Genomic DNA, 20305 nt, shown 5'->3' on the forward strand with positions numbered 1-20305 from the left:
TGTCCTTGTAATGGCCGAATGGTGCATGGTTCGGGATGGATTGTATGATGCCATGTTGAGCATTTGATGTGGCCGAGAATTGAGAGGCATGGCGGGCCTTGAATGTGCGTAATTATATTGATTTAATCGCATGAATTCGGATGCCAATTATATGTTGTGGCTGATTTGGATTAATTGGTTCCTTGGACATATGAAGATGTGAATTGAGCATGTTGTGGCATTAATTGAGTATGTGGCCAAGTTAAAATTGAACGCTCAATGTGGAAATTATGAATGCCGAGTGTGGACGTTATGGCCATGAATGTGCATATCGAGCATTGCCATAACATGTGCATTATGTGAGTATGCATGAATGACATGAGCATGTGATCACCTAAATCGCCCTGATGCGTCTTACACGGGGTTCAAATAATAATTAGTGGTATGAGTACACGTGATCACATAAAACCCTGATGCGTTTTACGTGGGGTATCGAACCCATCCTGATGCGTTTTACGCGGGGTGATGCCCGGACTACCGGAAGATGGCCAACCTGATGCGTTTTACGCGGGTTGTGTCAAGAACTTGATGCGAAATACGTGGGCCGAAGATCGATCGAAAAGTGATAGACCTGATACGTTTTACGCGGGTCGGACCTGATGCGCTTAACGCGGATCGGTGAATAAATGGAAAGTTGGCACGTGTGCAAGTGTACATTGATTAGTGCAAGCATGAGCATGGCATTGCCACGCGTGTAAGTGTGCACAATTGAGCATGTGCATGGCATGTGTACGTGGCCAATTGATATATGTATGTGCATTGTTGGGTACGGTATTATTAGTATGTGCCTAACCTGCAGGGTCAATATATGTTGATTTGGGCCCGAAGGCCTAAGTCGTGTGATTGCTTAATTGTTTGTTTGGTTAATACCTGTCAAGAGGTGCATGTTAGCCTAGTTTAGGTTTAGGGGGCCTACTCGCTGAGATTTATTCTCATTGTTATTAAAACCCAACATTTCAGACCCCCAGCCTTGAGGATGCCAGGAGTACCGATTCGTTTTGAGATCCCGTACCGCATAGAACGGACGGTGATCGAGTACCCCGTTGGGAATGGGGAGACTTACATTAGACATTTTACTACCGTTTGGGTCGACATGCGCAAGCCGCAGTTCCAGGCTCATCAGTATCTGGGTTGGTGTTTTTGGGATCCGTTCGGCGTTTATGGACCCATTAGGACTTTTGATGTCCCGATAGACGGGTTAGGTCATTGGGATCAGTAGGGAGCAGACGGGGAGGTGGCCAGCCCCGAGGCCATGTCCGAGGAGGATTCTGACCCTCAACTCGTCATCTTCGAGATGGATTTCGATCCTGAGGAGGAGGAGCCGATGGAGTGGGAGTCCGATCCCGAGCCGGAGCCGATGGAGCTGGAACCTGAACTGGAGGACGATTCCGAGGAGGAGCTAGTGGAGGCTGAGTCCGAGCCGGATTCTATGGACTCCGAGTCCGAGTCATCTGACAATTCTTCCGAGTCCTCGGGATCAGACCCGGACTGATTACCCTAGGGTTTACCCTTGACCATAGTTAGGTAGGGCTGACACTTTTTGATAGGTGCCCTTCCTAGGTTTAGTACCCTGACCGCCCGAGCCACATACCCCTTTTTTATGTTAGTGGCTGTTGACCCGTTATGGTTTGTGTATATTGCTGTCAATGGATATTGTAAATTCTCCGTATTAATGCAAGTTGTATTTATGATGGTTGTTGTTCATCGCTATCCCTGGTCAGGTTTTGTTATGTACTGGTGTTATGTTGCTTCCGCATGTGCATTGTTCTCTGTTTTGGGTTTTGGGTCGGCGATGCGTCTTGGGACGTCGCACTAATTCGACCGCGGTAGGGTTGTCACGTGCCGTAGGGTTCGGGGTGTGACACCGAGGGCCTAAGTCGTTTGTGTACTGGACTGTATGATTGGTTAGTTGCTTGTCTGGAGGTGCATGTTAGCCTAGTTTAGGTTTAGGGGGCTTACTCGCTGAGATTCGTTCTCACTGTTATTAAAATCCAACATTTCAGACCCCCAGCCTTGAGGATGGCAGGCGTACCGTCACGTTTTGGGATCCCGGACTGTATAGACCGTTCGGTAACCAAGTACCCCAGTTGGAACGGGGAGGCGTATATTAGATTTTATACTATTGTCTGGGTCGATGAGGGCGGGCTATAGCTCAAGGCCCATCCCTATCTTGGTTGGTGCTACCGGGACGAGACTGGCTTCCATGGACCCCTTAGGACTTTCGACATCCCATTCGACGGGTTAGGCCAATGGGACCCACATCCTGCCGATAGAGAGAGAGTGAGCCCCGACGCCGTGTTCGAGACGGATAATGACCCTCGGCCGGTCATCTTCGAGTCCGACATGGATTCCGACCCTGAGGAGGAGGAGCCGATGGAGTAGGAGTCCGATCCTAAGTCGGAGCCGATGGAGCTGGAGTTAGAGCCAGAGGATGATCCCGAGGAGGAGCCATTGGAGGTCGAGTCTGAGCCAGAGTCTATGGATTCTGAGTTCGAGTCGTCCGATGATTCATCCGAGTCTTCGGGATCCGACCCGGATTGGTTACCTTAAGGTTTAGCCTTAAACATAGTTAGGTAGGGCCGACACTTTTTTAGAATGAGCCCTTCTTAGATCTAGTACCTGACCGCCCGAGCCATGTACCCCTTTTTGATGTTAGTGGCTTGCTAACCCGTTTTGGCTTATGTCTATTTCTATTTGTATTGGATATTGTAAATTCTCTTTATTAATGTAAGTATGTGTTTATGATATTTGTTGCTACCTTGGTCGTGTTTTAATTATGTAAGGGTGTATGATCGTTTCCGCATGTGTATTATTCTCTGATTTGGGTTGTGGGTCGGCGACGCGTCCTAGGACGTCGCACTAATATGACCGAAGAGGGATGTTGCGTACCGTAGGGTTCGGGGCATGACAACCCCCGTTGATTTGGTATCAGAGCAAGGTCAGCTCAATCCAACTCGGTCGAAGCCTAGAGTGATAAGGAGCGATGACCTTGGGTAGCTAAATAGGGAGACTTGTGTGCTACGTGTACCTCAAGACTGTTTGATTTTCATGATTGATTGATTGTTGAAAATGACCCATAAAGTATAGGTGCGGCAGGATCCGAGGTAAGTACACCTATCTCTTGGTTGAGACTTCATGCTGCTTGTGATTGACTACCTGCTGTATGAGTGATTGTTGTGATTATTGCCTAGGACCTTTAGACTGGCCTAGTTTGGCCTAGGTCTCTAATTCCTGAATGGAATTATAGCAGGTAGGTGGGTAGTGAGGAAATCCGTGAGAATGAGCAGAGGAATGGGAACCCGAGGACAATCGAGTGCGATGGGCCAAGAGACGAGAGACCCGAGGCTCGATGCGGTCATTCAGACACTGCAGGAAATAGGAAACTTGATGGGAAGGCAGGCTCAAGAGAGGACTGCCAATATTGCCCAAGCTGCTGAGGCCGCAGCAACTGCTGCTGTTAATGGTAATCAAGCCAATCAAGGGCAGGCTCAGGTAGTTGCAAATAGGCAGATGCATCAACTGGTGGAGCAGTTTTTGAAATTGAAGCCGCCAAAGTTCAATGGAAAGGGTGACCCCGAGGCAGCGCTGCATTGGGTGGAAGAACTAGAGAAGGCCTTTGAAGTACTGGGGTGCACCGAGGCCGAGAAGGTGACTTTGGCCGTGTATTAGTTGCAAGAGAATGCCAGTGACTGGTGGAAGGCCACCAGGGGGAGAGTGTTCCCTGAGGGTATCGCCCCGACTTGGGCCGTGTTCACTGAGAACTTCTATGGAAAGTACTTTTCCGAGAGCGGCAGAGAAAGGAAATTGGCGGAGTTCATGAGGCTTCGCCAAGGGTCAATGACAATGGACCAATATGAGGCGAAATTTGCAAGACTATCAAAGTTCGCGTCAAGGATGGTGGAGGACCCACAAGATAAGGTCCGAAGGTTCCGAGATGGGCTGAAGCTGGACCTTCGAAGCCAGATGATCTCGCTGAATATCCGAGACTATGGAGAAATGTATGAGCGAGCTCAGGCAATAGAGCGGGATCAGACGGACAGGGCCGCCGCTTCTGGATCGCGGTTCGCCCCGGCTAAGGACAACCGCCACTTCGGGAAGAGGCCGATGGCGGGAAACAGGCATTTTGTCGCTCCCGTCAAGAAGAACATTGGGAAGCTGAACCATTCTCAGAACCGATTTGGGGCATGCTTCAAGTATGGGAGCATGGATCATCAGATAAAGCATTGCCCTCAACAACGTCCGGCAAGACCGCCAATGCAGTCTCAGCTACCTTGGATGGGAAATCAAGTTGGAAATCCCCCACCGGCTATTCAGGGTAGACCGCCAGCCCAAGGAAGGGTGTATGCGATGGCGCGAAGGGAGGCTGAGGACACGCCAGGCATGGTCACAGGTACGGTTTCTCTCTGTGATCATGCTGCATATGCCTTGTTTGATCCGGGAGTGACACACTCATTTATATCAGAGCAGTTTGTTAGATTGACTGGAATTGAACCGATTTTGCTTGAGGTTATGCTTTGTGTAACGACCCCGCTGAATGATAAGGTGTGAGTCTCATTAGGGTGTCCTGACTGTAAGATAGTAATCGGGGGTAGAGAGGAAAGGATAGACTTGGCGGTATTGACTATGTTTGATTTTGACGTGATTATTAGGATGGATTGGTTAGTTAAGCAAAAAGCCGTGATGGATTGTAGTAGCAGGGTGATCCAATTCAATCCGATTGGACATCCTAGATTCGAGTTTATGGGAAACCGAGGAACTTCGATCCCTTGGATTTCTTCCTTCGAGGTGACCAAGTTGTTGGACGAGGGGTGTGAAAGGTATTTGGTAAACGTCGTGGATCCGACGGTTGTGGAGCCAAGATTATAGGACATACTCGTGGTGTTCAATTTTCCCGAAGTCTTTCCTCAGGAATTGCCAGGTTTGCCCCAGGGACTGAGCCGATCTCGAAGGTGCCCTATTGGATGTCCCTGTCGGAACTGAAGGAATTGAAGGTCCAGATGCAAGAGTTGTTGGACAAGGGCTTTATCCTCCCAAGTGCGTCTCCATGGGGAGCGCCGGTGTTGTTTGTAAGAAAGAAAGATGGGACATTGAGGTTGTGTATTGACTACCGATAGTTGAACCAGGTGACCGTTAAGAATAAGTACCCACTGCCGAGGATTGATGACATGTTCGATCAGTTGCAAGGAGCCTCAGTGTTTTCTAAGATCGATCTACGGACAGGATATCACCAGTTGAGGATTAGGAAAGAGGATATACCTAAGACGGCTTTTCGGACGAGATATGGGCATTACAAATTCACAGTGATGCCTTTTGGTTTGACTAATGCCCCTGCTGCCTTTATGGATTTGATGAATCGGGTATTTAAGGAGTTCTTGGATCAGTTTGTTATAGTCTTCATCGATGACATATTGATGTACTCGAAGAGTCCGGAAGAGCATGAGGCACATTTAAGTGAACTACTACGGACCTTAAGAGAACACGCACTCTATGCCAAGTTCAGTAAGTGCGAGTTCTAGCTCAACCGAGTAGCGTTTCTTGGACATATAATTTCTGGAGATGGAATTTCAGTGGACCCGACTAAAATTGAGGCAGTGACTAAGTGGCTAAGATTGACGTCAGTAACAGAGATTCGGAGTTTCTTGGGTTTGGCAGGATACTACAGACGTTTCGTAAAAGGGTTCTCATCAATAGCCATGCCGTTGACACGGCTACTCAAGAAAGAAACGAAGTTCGAATGGGACGATAAGTGTGAGAGGAGTTTTCAGGAGCTAAAGTATAGGCTGACGACGGCGCTGGTGTTTACCATCCCGTCGGGACCAGGAGGATTTGAGGTCTACAGTGATACGTCGTTGAGAGGACTTGGATGTGTGTTGATGCAACATGGAAGGGTAGTTGCGTGTGCATCATGTCAGTTAAGACCGCACGAAATGAATTATCCAACCCATGATTTGGAATTGGCTGCGATCATCTTCGCCCTTAAGATTTAGAGGCATTACTTGTGCGAGCAAAAGTTTCAGATTTATACGGATGATCAGAGCCTCAAGTATCTATTTTCACAGAAGGAGTTGAATATGAGGCAGCGTCGTTGGATGGAACTCCTCAAGGACTACGATTGCGACATTTTGTATCACCCTGGAAAGGCGAATCGAGTGGCGGATGCACTAAGTCGGAAGTCGAGTATGGCGCACATGATGGTCAGGGAATGGGCTCTATTGGAAAGGATAAGAGATTCAGAATTCAAGTTTGAAGTGAGCTGTATGTCGAATCTACTTGCCGCGTTGAGGATCGAACCGGAAATCCAAACCAAGATTAAGGCATTGCAATCTACGGATCAAGAAATTCGGAAGATTGTAGAAATGGATGCTGCCAAGAGAAAATCGGATTTTCAAGTATCCGAGAACGGGATTTTGAAGTTCCGTGGACGATTGTGCGTGCCTGACGATGTGGAACTTAAGGAGGAAATTTTGAAGGAAGCTCATCGCAGCAATTATAGTATTCATCCGGGCAGTACAAAGATGTATCAGAATCTGCTGCAGCATTACTAGTGGAATGGGATGAAAACGGGTGTGGCCAAGTATGTGGCGAAATGTCTGACCTGTCAGCAAGTAAAGGTGCAGCATTGTAAGCCTGGAGGACTTCTGCGACCATTGGATATCCCCGAATGGAAATAGGAACATGTCACGATGGACTTTGTCACAGGATTGCCAAGGAGCCAGAGAGGGCACGATTCGATTTGGGTAATAGTGGACAGATTGACTAAGTCAGTGTACTTCCTGGCAGTGCGAAAGGATTTTGAGTTGGAAAGATATGCAGATTTGTATGTACGACAGATTGTCCGACTTCATGGAGTGCCAATGACGATCACTTTGGACCGTGATCCCAGGTTTACTGCTAACTTTTGGAAAAGTCTGCAGACGGCCTTAGGGATGAAGCTTCAGTTTAGTACGGCCTATCATCCACAGACGGATGGCCAATCAGAGAGAACGATCCAGACTTTGGAAGACATGTTGCGTGCATGTGTGTTGGATTTCCAGGGCAAATGGGAAGAACAGTTGCACCTAGTCGAGTTTGCCTACAATAACAGCTACCAATAGAGTATTCAGATGGCACCGTTTGAGGCATTGTATGGCAGAGCGTGCAGAACGCCAGTGTGTTGGGATGAAGTTGGGGAACGGAGTATAACGGGTCCAGAATTGGTGCAACAGACAGTTGAGGCAGTCGAGATCATTCGGGATAGGTTGAAAACAGCACAGAGTCGTCAGAAAAGTTATGCCGACCGGAGACGGAGACCATTGGAATTTCAGGTTGGCGATCATGTTTTTCTCAAGGTATCGCCAATGAAAGGACTGTCCCAATTTAGCAAGAAAGGAAAGTTGAGCCTGAGATATGTAGGTCCATTCGAGATTTTGGAAAAGATTGGAGATCTGGCCTATCGACTCGCCCTACCGCTTAACTTGTCCCAAGTGCATAACGTGTTCCACGTGTCGATGTTGAGGAAGTATAAGCCGAATCCGACCCACGTGCTGAAGTATGAAGAAATAGACATGGACGACAGGGTGTCGTACGTGGAAAGGCCAGTGAGGATTGAGGATAAGAAGGATCGGGTGCTACGAAACAAGACGATCCTGATGGTCAAGGTCATTTGGGAGCATCATGGAACGGAAGGTGCCACCTGGGAGAGTGAAGAAGCGATGCGACGTCAACACCCCCAATTGTTTGAGTAGACGGGTTTGGGTTGTAAATTTCGAGATCGAAATTTTTGTAAGGGGGGAAGAGTTGTGACATCCTGAATTCGACCCACTTTTGTGATCAATGAAATAAATATGTATTTCTCATTTCGTTTTAGTGAGTCTCGCCCGGAACTGATCACTCTCGGGATACTGACCAATAGGAAATGGCTAACTAGGAAAATGGTACGTGGACCCAAGAACTCGACCATGAATCGACCTTCGATCCCGAGGAACGTCGAGGGAATATTTTGGGCCAATGTGGGCCGATCCAAGGAGGGTGACGGATTTGGTTTGTGACCTAATTTCTAGCTCATTTTCCATAAAAGGACATATAATTAAAATGGGGGCATTTAAAAATTGATATGTAATCCATGGTGATTAATAACGAACTTTTTTGCATGATTAGGCTCGATGGGAAAACTAGACATTCAAGTGGTTCCCATTCCACGAAAAGAGCTCATGGTTTGGTGGAAGGACGTGACAAAAGTGTTGACACCTAATTTTTAGCTCGTTTTTTTATATTTTCAAAAATTTCAAAATTAGGTCTAGGAATCTTGACCAAGCCTTGAAACCTATTTCTAAACCAAAAAATAATTTTTTAGCATTTTTTCTTAATTTCTTTTAGTCAAAATAAGCAAGAAAATCAAGAAAAATAGCAAATGGAATCATAAAATTCCATAAAAATAGTCATTAGTCTTCTTTTAAATCCAATTTCATAAATACACTGTCAATTTTAGAAAATCTCAAATGGGTATATGTTTTTCCCAAAATTGGGCAAAATTAAACCCGAATTGAACCAAAAATGAAATTAAATTTTTTCTAGACATTTTGAGTCATAGTGTCTTCACAACAATTGATTCTGGGACCTTGAATTGCACAATGGTCAATCCAATTGCACAATTTGATTTAAAAATAAAAAATCCCCAAAATTTGATTGAAAATTAAGAATTTTGAACCCAAATTGGGAATCGTGCCCAAAATGAAATTATCGAAATGTGAGACCATCATTTCTATGGTTAATCAGGGGTGGGTAATTCAATTTTGGCATCAATTTTGCCTAATCAGGTCATTAGGACATGAAATTAAACAAAACCCTATTAACCCGAATATAAAAATGAGAAAATCTTGGGCACAATTATAATAAAAATTGGGAAAAATTAAATGTTTGGGTTCGGAATATGGTGGGAAATTCAATTTTGGGGTTGAATTTCGAAGATTTGGTGGAAATCGGACTTAATTTGCGAATTTACATAAAACCGGAACTGCCGGGTCGGGCGGGTCGACCCGACCCGACCCGAACAGTTCATCTTCTTCGCCCGGTCGCCCAACCCGCGATAAACCCAGAAAAATTGACTCAAACCCGCGACTTCATCGATCATGTTCCAGTTATTTGAGCACGTTTTAATCGATTTTTCCAGCTGGAAAATGTCTAGCTGGCATCGGTTAACAACCCCAACCGATTGGGAATCGGTTCCAACGAATTTTGGGCGCAAAATCGATTAACCAAAATGAAGAAAAACTGAAGAGGAAGAAGAAGGGGTGTTCGACAAATTGCCGAAAAGAGAGAAGGGAGAGAAAGAGAGAGAAACAACGCAAAATCTCGAGAGAGAGAGGGTTGAAGATCCCCTCACAAGTGTCCGGCGCCGCCATATACGGCGGAGTGCCGGCAAATCGTGAAGGAGCTGTGATCTTCCCCTCACTGCTTGAACCAGACAAAGATTACCGCGAAGATCTGAAAATCGGTCTCGACCGGTGTATCCAGACCTGTTCTGGCAAATCCAAAAGCCCTAGGAGGACGACTAAACATCAAGAAACAGCTCTCAGGTTGCCGATCAACTCGACAATCTCGTTTGAAGATTGAATGAAGCAAGTAAAGTCGGTCGAGAACCAGTTTTTTCAAAATTTTCCAGAATTCAATTTCAATCTTGATATGCATGTTTGTGTGTTTTCTTTCCCAATTTGAGTTCGTTGATGCTTTCTAACTATTTTCTACTCATTTTTGATGTGGTTTGAATGCATTTTGGGCATGAAAAACACATAAACTGAGTCGGCCCCCCATGTAAACCCCCTCGCCGGAGCTCCGATGACCTCGCCGGAGCATTGCCATGGCCTTAAGCCATTCAAGTTAGTGTTCTTTGACCTTTGTTTGATGATTTGATAGTTGTTAGAACCGATTTAGACGGCTAGGATGGCTAGTTTTAGAATTAGTGTTCTGGAAAATATTGTTTAGGTTAGTGTTGGGTTAGGATTTTCCTATCGGTTTTTCGCCGGCCGGCGAACGACCGGCGACGCTGTGATTGGACTAGATTGATACTCGAACGTATAGACATCACCTTGGTGCAATCAGAATGACCAAAAGGCTGCCAGAAGGTCGCCGGCGAAAGGTTCAAACCGGCGGCCTCGAAAACATTAAATACAAAATTCATGCCTACCAAGTGTTCGGGGAAATGCCCCAATGAAGAAGGCCAAAACGGTGCCGTTTTAGCACCGTGCCCGCCGGAATTCGACCCACTTTTGTGATCAATGAAATGGATGGTTGTTTCTCATTTCGTTTTAGTAAGTCTCACCCGGAACTGATCATTCTCGGGATACTGACCAATAGGAAATGGCTAACTAGGAAAATGATACGTGGACCCAAGAACTCGACCGTGAATCGAGCTCCGATTCCGAAGAATGACGAGGGAATATTTTGGGACAATGTGGGCTGATCCAAGGAGAGTGACGGATTTGGTTTGGCCAACGACGTACGATCGGACCGCGGGTGATTCCGTACGACCGAGAGTACGCGTGGCAAACAATCCCGAACTTATTCTGAACGATCGCGACCTCCGGAACTAGCAATAAATTCTCGCGTTCTCTTAGAAATCGAGACCGTCACGACTTGGGTATCCTAAGTCGATACGCGTAACCCCTAAACAGCCGCCCGTTAGTTAGAGACGCTAAAATCGCATTTGAGCGAAATTGATCGTGGAATTGAATCCGGACTTGAGTGTCGAATTTTTACGGACGTACGCGACTATTTTGCAAGGACAACGTCGTATAAGTGTGGCCAATCATATTTGGGATCGGGTTGGTCGAAAATTAGAATTTCAAACCGGGAACGGAAAATTACCGAATTGCCTCTAAGCCCTAATTGTTAATTCCGAATTTTAGAGGTTTTAATTGGTATTATTCAGCCTTATTAGTGCTGAAAATGTTGGTCAAGAGTACCCCCCATCTCCTTTGCTAATCCCCAAAGTGCCCTTGGATATTTTGAGCAAGATTGAATCTTGGCCATTAAAAGTGGATTGATTAGATTAGGCCTTGAATTGTGGCCCTTGGATCATCTTGTGAGTGGGGTGGGTAGGATAGACAATTTTAGTGGAGTTGGCCATCAACCCCCACTCACCATTTCCATCAAAAACCCTTGCAATCTCTCTCTCTCTCCTCTCATTCTCACCATTTCCCCCCCAACCGGCCACTCCCCCTCTCCATTCTCTCCCTCCTCCTCGGCCGCGTGAAGGCCAGTTCACCGGAGCGCCTCCGCCGCCGCTCACGCCGCCGCCGGCTGGTGCCACTTGCCGCCGCTGATCCTCATGATCAGCCCACGCCACCACCACCATCTGTCCGCCTCTCTCTCTCTCTTCCTTCTCATTTCGGCACCATCACCATCATCGTCGCCCCCTTCGCCGTGTGAGGTCAACCGAGAGCCGCCAGCCGTCCGCCACCGTGAGGACCGCCAGAGCGCTGCCGCGGAACCGGCTTGACCAGCCACCGTTCCACCCATTTCTTCCTTAGTTCGGCCACTTTTGGAGCTTCGAAAATTTGATGAGTACAAACCCTAAACCCTAATTAGGCTATTATGCATTTCTAGATAGATTTAGGGGTTAATTAGGGTATTTTAGGGGTTAGTTAGTGTCGGATGATTAGGGCTGACTTTGTGGCTATTTTGGTGGTTTAGTGTGATGATTTAAATGCGATTTGGTGGCCTAGAATGGGCTGATTGTTGGCTGATCATTGTGGACTTGGTTTGGGCAATTATGTGGATTAAAATGGGTGCAATGTGTGGGCTGAGTATTGGCTGATTTTGTGGTGATTTTAATGGCAAAATGTGATGATTTGGAAGTGAATTAGTGGCCTAAAGTGGACTGATTAGTGGCTGGCCATTGAGGATTTAATTGGACCTTGTTTGGCTAATTTGTGGTTTAATTGGGATTTGCCAAGTGTGCCTTCATTGTCCTAGTAGTGGCCGAATTGCATATGGTTTGTAATTGATTATGTTATGCAATGTTATGTGCTAGTGTGGCCATGAATTGAGGGTGCTTCGTGGGTCATGAACTTGTGCAAATTTTAATAGTTTGATTTTGTGATTTCGTATGCCAATTATGTACCATGGCAGATTTTATTGAATTGGTTAAATGGGCATGCTAATAAGTCGAATTGAGCATGTGGCTAAGTTAAATTGAATGCTCAATGTGGAATTTATGGATGCCCGAGTGTTGATTGTTATGGCCATGAGCTGTGCATATTAATCATTGGCATAACATGTGCATCATGTGAGTGTACACGATTGTCATCGAGCATGTGAACACCTAAATTGCCCTGATACATTTTACGCGGGGTTCAAATAATAATTGGTGGTATGTGTACGTGTGATCACATAAAACCATGATCGTCTTACGCGGGGTGTTGAACCCGTCCTGATGCATTTTACGTGGGACGATTCCCAGACTACTGGAAGATGGCCAACCTGATGCGTTTACGCGGGTTGTGTCATGAGCCTGATGCGTTTTACGCAAGCTGGAGATCGATCGAAATGTGATAGACCTGATGCGTTTTACGCGGGTCGGTGATAATTGGAAAGTTGGCACGTGTGCAAGTGAGTAGAAATGAGCATATGCATAGTGATGGCACGTGTGCAAGAGTGCATTAACAAGTGCAAGCATGTGCATGGCAAGTGTTTGTGGCCAATTGATATGTGCGTACGTACCATTGTTGGGCTAAGTGCAATTATTATTATGTGCCTAACCTGCAGGGTCAACATATGTTGGATTTGGGCCTGAGGGCCTAAGTCATTTGATTGCTTGATTGTGTGTTTGGTTAATACTTGTCAGGAGGTGTATGTTAGCCTAGTTTAGGTTTCGGAGGCCTACTCGCTGAGATTTATTCTCATTGTTGTTAAAATCCCATCTTTTCAGACCCCCGACCTTGAGATGGCAGGCGTGCCGATTCGTTTTGGGATCCCGTACCGCATAGAGCGGTCGGTGATCGAGTACCCCGTAGGAAACGGGGAGACTTATGTTAGACATTTTACCACTAGTTGGGTCGACGTGAGCGAGCTACAGTTCCAGGCTCATCAGTATCTGGGTTGGCGCTTCCGGGACCCGTTTGGAGTTTATGGGCCCCTTAGGACCTTTGATGTCCCGATCGTCGGGGTAAGCCAATGGGACCCGTAGGATATTGATGGAGAGGTAGCCAGCCCTGAGGCCATGTCCGAGGAGGATTCTGACCCCCGGCTGATCATCTTCGAGATGGATTCCGACCCCGAGGAGGAAGAGCTAATGGAGCGGAATCCTGACCCCGAGCTGGAGCCGATGGAGGTGGAGCCAGAGCTAGAGGCTAATTCCGAGGAGGAGCCGGTGGAGGCCGAGTCCGAGCCGGATTCTATGGATTCCGAGTCCGAGTCGTCTGATGATTCGTTCGAGTCCTCGGGATCCGACCCAAACTGGTTACCCTAGGGTTCACCCTTAACCGTAGTTAGGTAGGGCGGACACTTTTTGATAGGTGCCCTTCGTAGGTTTAGTATCCTGACCGCCCAAGCCACATTCCCCTTTTTGATGTTAATGGCTGTTGACCCATATTGATTTGTGTATATGGCTGTCAATGGATATTGTAGATCCCTGTTATTAATGCAAGTTGTATTTATTGCAATTATCGCTATCCTTGGTCATGTGGTTTTTATTTGTATGGGTGTTTGTTGCTTCCGCATGTGTAATACTCTCTGAGTTGGGTTTAGGGTCGGCGATGCGTCGTGGGACGTCGCACTAAATTCGACCGCTGTAGGGTTCGGGGCATGACATCCCCTGTTGATTTGGTATGAGAGGAAGGTCAGCTCGATCCGATACGGTAGAAGTCTGGAGTGATAAGGAGCGATGACCATGGGTAGCTAAATAGGGTGACTTGTGTGCTACGTGTACCTCCAGACTATTTAACTTGCTTGAATTGAGTGATTGTTGTGAATGACCCGTAAAGTGCAGGTGCGGCAGGACCCGAGGTAAGTACACACATTTCTTGGTTGAGGCTTCGTGCCGTTGTGATTGACTGCCTGCTATGTGATTGATTGTTATGATTCTTGCCTAGGACCTTAGACTGGTGTAGTTTGGCCTAGGTCTCTAATTCCTGAATGGAATTATAGCAGGTAGGTGAGTGGTGAGGAAAACCGTAGGGATGAGCAGAGGAATGGGGACAAGAGGTCAGTCGAGTCCAATGGGCCAAAAGGCGAGAGACCCAAGGCTTGATGAGGTCATTCGGACATTGCAAGGAATAGGGAATCTGATGGGAAGGCAGGCTCAAGAAAGGGCCGCCAATATTGCCCAAGCTGCTGAGGCTGCAGCAGCTGCTGCTATTAATGGGAACCAAGCTAATCAAGGGCAGGCACAGGTAGTTGGGAATAGACAAATGCATCAACTGGTAGAGTAGTTCATAAAGTTGAAGCCCCTTAAGTTTGATGGAAAAGGTGATCCTGAGGTTGCGTCACTTTCGGTAGAGGAATTGGAAAAAGACTTTTGAGGTATTGGGGTGCATGGATGAGGAGAATGTGACCTAGCAGTATACCAGCTACAAGGAAATGCAAGTGATTGGTGGAAAACCACTAGAGAAAGAGTGCTCCCTGCTGGTACCGCTCAGATTTGGATTGTGTTTGTTGAGGCCTCCAAAGGCAAGTACTTCCCTGAGAGTGTACAAGAACGGAAGTTGGCTGAATTTGTGAGGTTCCATCAAGGACAGATGATAGTGAACCAGTATGAAGCTAAGCTTGCTAGGTTATCCAAGTTTGCCCCAAAAATGGTAAAGGACCCATTGGATACGGCCCGGAGGTTCCGAGATGGATTGAAGCCGGACCTCCGTAGTCAAATGATATCGCTAAATCTGAGGGACTATAATGAGATTTATGATCGGGCCTAAGTAATTGAACATGATGTGATAGAAAGGGCTACCGCTTTTGTGATTGGTGATAGGGAAGAAAGGATAGACCTAGCAGTCCTAGCTATGTATGATTTTGATGTGATTGTGGGTATGGATTGGTTAATAAAGCAGAAAATCGTAATGGATGGTAGTAGCAGGGTGATCCAATTTAACCCGATTGGATATCCTAGATTGGAGTTTCAGGGAAACCGAGGAGGAACCTCGATCCCTTGGATTTCTTCGCTTGAGGTGACCAAGTTGTTGGATGAGGGTTGTGAAGGATATTTGGTGAATGTGGTTGATCCGACAGTTGCGGAGCTAAAATTTGAAGAGATACCAGTGCTGTGCAATTTTCCCGAACTCTTTCCTCAGGAATTGCCGGGTTTGCCACCAGAAAGAGAAGTGGAATTTGTGATCGAGTTGGCCTCAGGAACTGAGCCGATCTCGAAGGCACCGTATCGGATGTCCCTGTCGAAACTGAAGGAATTAAAGGTCCAAATGCAAGAATTATTGGACAAGAGATTCATCCGCCCAAGTGCATCTCCATGGGGAGCGCCGGTGCTATTTGTAAGGAAGAAGGATGGAACATTAAGGTTGTGTATCGACTACTGGCAGTTGAATCAGGTGACCATCAAGAATAAATACCCGCTGCCGAGAATTGACGACCTGTTTGATCAGTTGCAAGGAGCCTCTGTATTTTCTAAGATCGATCCACGGACAGGGTATCATCAATTGAGGATCAGGAAGGAGGATATTCCTAATACGGCCTTTAGGACGAGATATGGGCATTATGAGTTCACAGTGATTCTTTTCGGATTAACTAATGCCCCCGCTGCCTTCATGGATTTAATGAATCGGGTATTCAAGGAGTTTTTGGACTGATTTGTTATAGTCTTCATTGATGACATTTTGGTATACTCGAAGAGCCCGGAAAAGCATGAGGAGCATTTAAGTGAAGTACTACGGACCTTAAGAGAACACGCACTCTACACCAAGTTCAGTAAGTGCGAGTTCTGGCTCAACCGAGTGGCGTTCCTAGGACATATAATTTCCGGAGAAGAAATCTCCGTGGACCTGACTAAGATTGAGGCAGTGACTAAGTGGCCAAGGCCGACATCAGTAACGGAATTTTGGAGTTTCTTAGGATTGGCAAGATATTACCGGCATTTCGTAGAAAGATTCTCGTCAATAACCATGCCGATGACACGGTTGCTTAAGAAAGAGACGAAGTTTGAATGGACGGAAAAGTGCGAAGAGAGTTTTCAGGAATTGAAACAGAGATTAACGACTGCGCCAGTAATAACAATCCCTTCAGGACCAGGAGGATATGAGATTTATAGCGATGCTTCGCTGGGATGCGTGCTAATGCAACATGGAAGGGTGGTTGCTTATGCATCGCGTCAGTTAAAGCCTCATGAAATGAACTACCCGACTCACGACTTGGAGCTGGTAGCAATCATTTTTGCACTTAAGATTTGGAGGCACTATTAATGTGGAGAAAGGTTCCAGATTTACACGGATCATCAGAGTCTTAAGTACTTGTTTTCTCAAAAGGAGCTAAATATGAGACAGCGTCGTTGGATGGAGTTGCTGAAGGACTATGATTTTGACATTTTGTATCATCCCGGAAAAGCCAACCGGGTAGCGGATGCCTTAAGTCGGAAGTCGAGCATCGCCCAGTTAATAGTCAAAGAGTGGATCTTATTAGAAGGAGCGCGAGACTCAGAGTTTAAGTTCGAGGTAGGACACCTCTTTAGTTTGGTGGCGACGCTAAGGATTGAACTAGAGGTGCAAACCAAAATTAAGGCGTTGTAGTTTACGGACCCTGAGATTCAGAAGATTCTGGGGATGGACGGCACTAAGATTAAACCGGACTTCCAAGTGTCCGAGGAAGGAATTCTGAAGTTTCGAGGACGTTTGTGCGTGCACGACGATTTGGAGCTTAAGGAAGAGATTTTATCGGAAGCTCATAGAAGCAATTATAGCATTCACCCGGGCAGCATGAAGATATACCAGAACCTTCGACAGCATTACTGGTGGAATGGGATGAAAGTGGATGTGGCCAAGCATGTGGCGAAGTGTCTAATGTGCCAACAAATAAAGGCACAACATTGTAAACCTGGTGGAATGTTGTAGCCGTTGGAAATCCCAGAATGGAAATGGGAGCATATTACGATGGATTTTGTAACGGGATTACCGAGAAACCAGAGGGGACATGATTCTATTTGGGTGATAGTGGACAGACTGAGTAAGTCAGCGCACTTCTTGGCAGTGCGAAAGGACTTTGAGTTGGAAAGGTATGCGGAATTGTACGTGCGACAGATTGTCCGACTGCATGGGGTGCCAGTGACGATCACTTTGGACCGTGATCCCCAGTTTACTGCTAATTTTTGGAAAAGTCTGCAAGCGGCCTTAGGAACGAAGTTGCAGTTCAGTACGACCTATCATCCGCAGACGGATGGCCAGTCTGAAAGGACTATTCAGACTTTAGAGGATATGCTGAGAGTATGTGTGTTAGACTTTCAGGGCAAGTGGGAAGAACGGTTGCATTTGGTTGAATTTGCCTACAATAACAGTTTTCAGCAGAGTATTGGGATGGCACCGTTTGAAGCGCTTTATGGCAGAGCGTGTAGAACACCGTTATGCTAGGATGAAGTGGGAGAAAGAAGTATAACGGGACCAGAGTTAGTTCAACAGTTGGTGGATACGGTAAAGATTATCCGGGATAAGCTAAAGACAGCACAGAGCCGTCAAAAGAGTTATGCGGACCGAAGGCGTAGACCGTTGGAGTTTCAGGTTGGTGACCACGTATTCCTTAAGATCTCACCGATGAGAGGACTGTCTCGGTTTGGCAAGAAAGGAAAGCTGAGTCCAAGGTATATAGGCCCGTTCGAGATTTTAGAGAAGATTGGAACGTTGGCTTATCGTCTCGCCTTGCCGCCGAATTTGTCGCAAGTTCATAACGTCTTCCACGTGTCAATGTTAAGGAAGTACGAACCGGATCCGACCCACGTGCTAAATCATGAAGTAATACACGTGGACGACAGGGTGTCGTATGTGGAGAGACTGGTTCGAATCAAGGACAGGAAGGAGCAGGTTTTGAGGAACAAGACGATCCCGATGGTCAAAGTTGTTTGGGAGCATCATGGGACAGAAGGTACCACCTGGGAAAGCGAAGAAGTAATGCGACGTTAGCACCCCCATTTGTTTGAGTAGTCGGGTTTGAGTTGTAAATTTCGAGGACGAAATTTTTATAAGGGGAGAAGAATTGTAACATCCTGAATTCGATTCACTTTTGTGATCAATGAAATGGATGGTTGTTTCTCATTTCGTTTTAGTAAATCTCGTCCGGAACTGATCATTCTCGGGATACTGACCAATAGGGAATGGCTAACTAGGAAAATAGTACGTGGATCCAAGAACTCGACCGTGAATCGAGCTTCGATTCCGAAGAACGACGAGGGAATATTTTGGGCCAATGTAGGCCTATCCAAGGTGAGTGACGAATTTGGTTTGGCCAACGACATACGATCGGACCGCGGGTGATTCCACACGATCGAGAGTACGCGTGGCAAACAATCCCGAACTTATTCCGAACGATCGCGATCTCTGAAACTAGCGATAAATTTTTGCGTTCTCTTGGAAATCGAGACCGTCATGACTCGGGTATCCTAAGTCGATACGCGTAACCCCTAAACAGCCGCCCGTTAGTGAGAGACGCTAAAGTCGCATTTGAGCGAAATTGATCGTGGAATTGAATCCGGACTTGAGTGTCGAATTTCACGGACGTACGCGACTATTTTGCAAGGACAACTTCGTATAAGTGTGGCCAATCATATTTGGGATCGGGTTGATCGAAAATTGGAATTTCGGACCGGGAACGGAAAATTACCGAATTGCCCTAAGCCCTAAGTGTTAATTCCGAATTTTAGAGGTTTTAATTGGTATTATTCAGCCCTATTAGTGCTGAAAATGTTGGTCAAGAGTACCCCCCATCTCCTTTGCTAATCCCCAAAGTGCCCTTGGATATTTTGAGCAAGATTGAATCTTGGCCATTGAAAGTGGATTGATTAGATTAGGCCTTGAATTGTGACCCTTGAATCATTTTGTGAGTGGGGTGGGTAGGATAGACAATTTTAGTGGAGTTGGCCACCAACCCCCACTCACCATTTCCATCAAAAACCCTTGCAATCTCTCTCTCTCCTCTCATTCTCACCATTTCCCCCCCAACCGGCCACTCCCCCTCTCCATTCTCTACCTCCTCCTCGGCCGCGTGAAGGCCAGCTCGCCGAAGCGCCATCGCCGCCACTCACGCCGACGCCGGCCGGTGCCACTCCCCGCCGCCGATCCTCACAATCAGCCCACGCCACCACCACCATCCATCCGCCTCTCTCTCTTTCTTCCTTCTCATTTCGGCACCATCATCATCACCATCACCGTCGCCCCCTTCGCCGTGTGAGGTCAACCGAGAGCCGCCAGCCGTCCGCCGTCGTGAGGACCGCCGGAGCGCCACCGCGGAACCGGCTTGACCAGCCACCGTTCCACCCATTTCTTCCTTAGTTCGGCCACTTTTGGAGCTTAGGAAATTTGGTGAGTACAAACCCTAAACCCTAATTAGGCTATTATGCATTTCTAGATAGATTTAGGGGTTAATTAGGGTATTTTAGGGGTTAGTTAGTGTCGGATGATTAGGGCTGACTTTGTGGCTATTTTGGTGGTTTAGTGTGATGATTTAAATGCGATTTGGTGGCCTAGAATGGGCTAATTGTTGGCTGATCATTGTGGACTTGGTTTGGGCAATTATGTGGATTAAAATGGGTGCAATGTGTGGGCTGAGTATTGGCTGATTTTGTGGTGATTTTAATGGCAAAATGTGATGATTTGGAAGTGAATTAGTGGACTGATTAGTGGCTGGCCATTGAGGATTTAATTGGACATTGTTTGGCTAATTTGTGGTTTAATTGGGATTTGCCAAGTGTGCCTTCATTGTCCTAGTAGTGGCCGAATTGCATATGGTTTGGAATTGATTATGTTATGCAATGTTATGTGCTAGTGTGGCCATGAATTGAGGGTGCTTCGTGGGTCATGAACTTGTGCAAATTTTAATAGTTTGATTTTGTGATTTCGTATGCCAATTATGTACCATGGCAGATTTTATTGAATTGGTTAAATGGGCATGCTAATAAGTCGAATTGAGCGTGTGGCTAAGTTAAATTGAATGCTCAATGTGGAATTTATGGATGCCCGAGTGTTGATTGTTATGGCCATGAGCTGTGCATATTAATCATTGGCATAACATGTGCATCATGTGAGTGTGCACGATTGGCATCGAGCATGTGATCACCTAAATTGCCCTGATGAGTTTTACATGGGGT

General features: G+C 46.5%; 1 protein-coding gene across 1 annotated transcript; it reads left to right on the plus strand.

Annotated features, from left to right (window-relative positions):
- The first annotated feature begins 14195 nt into the window (after positions 1–14195).
- On the plus strand, positions 14196–14930 carry LOC115689034 (uncharacterized). The gene is made up of 2 exons (XM_030615003.1): positions 14196–14408; positions 14655–14930. The coding sequence occupies exons 1-2, from the start codon at positions 14196–14198 to the stop codon at positions 14928–14930; spliced, it is 489 nt and encodes a 162-aa protein (XP_030470863.1).
- Positions 14931–20305: the final 5375 nt, after the last annotated feature.

This window comes from Syzygium oleosum, unplaced genomic scaffold, assembly GCF_021117445.2.
Source record: "Syzygium oleosum isolate NSW1041296 unplaced genomic scaffold, Sole_v2.1 Sole_v2.02, whole genome shotgun sequence".
NCBI classification, from domain to species: Eukaryota; Viridiplantae; Streptophyta; class Magnoliopsida; order Myrtales; family Myrtaceae; genus Syzygium; species Syzygium oleosum.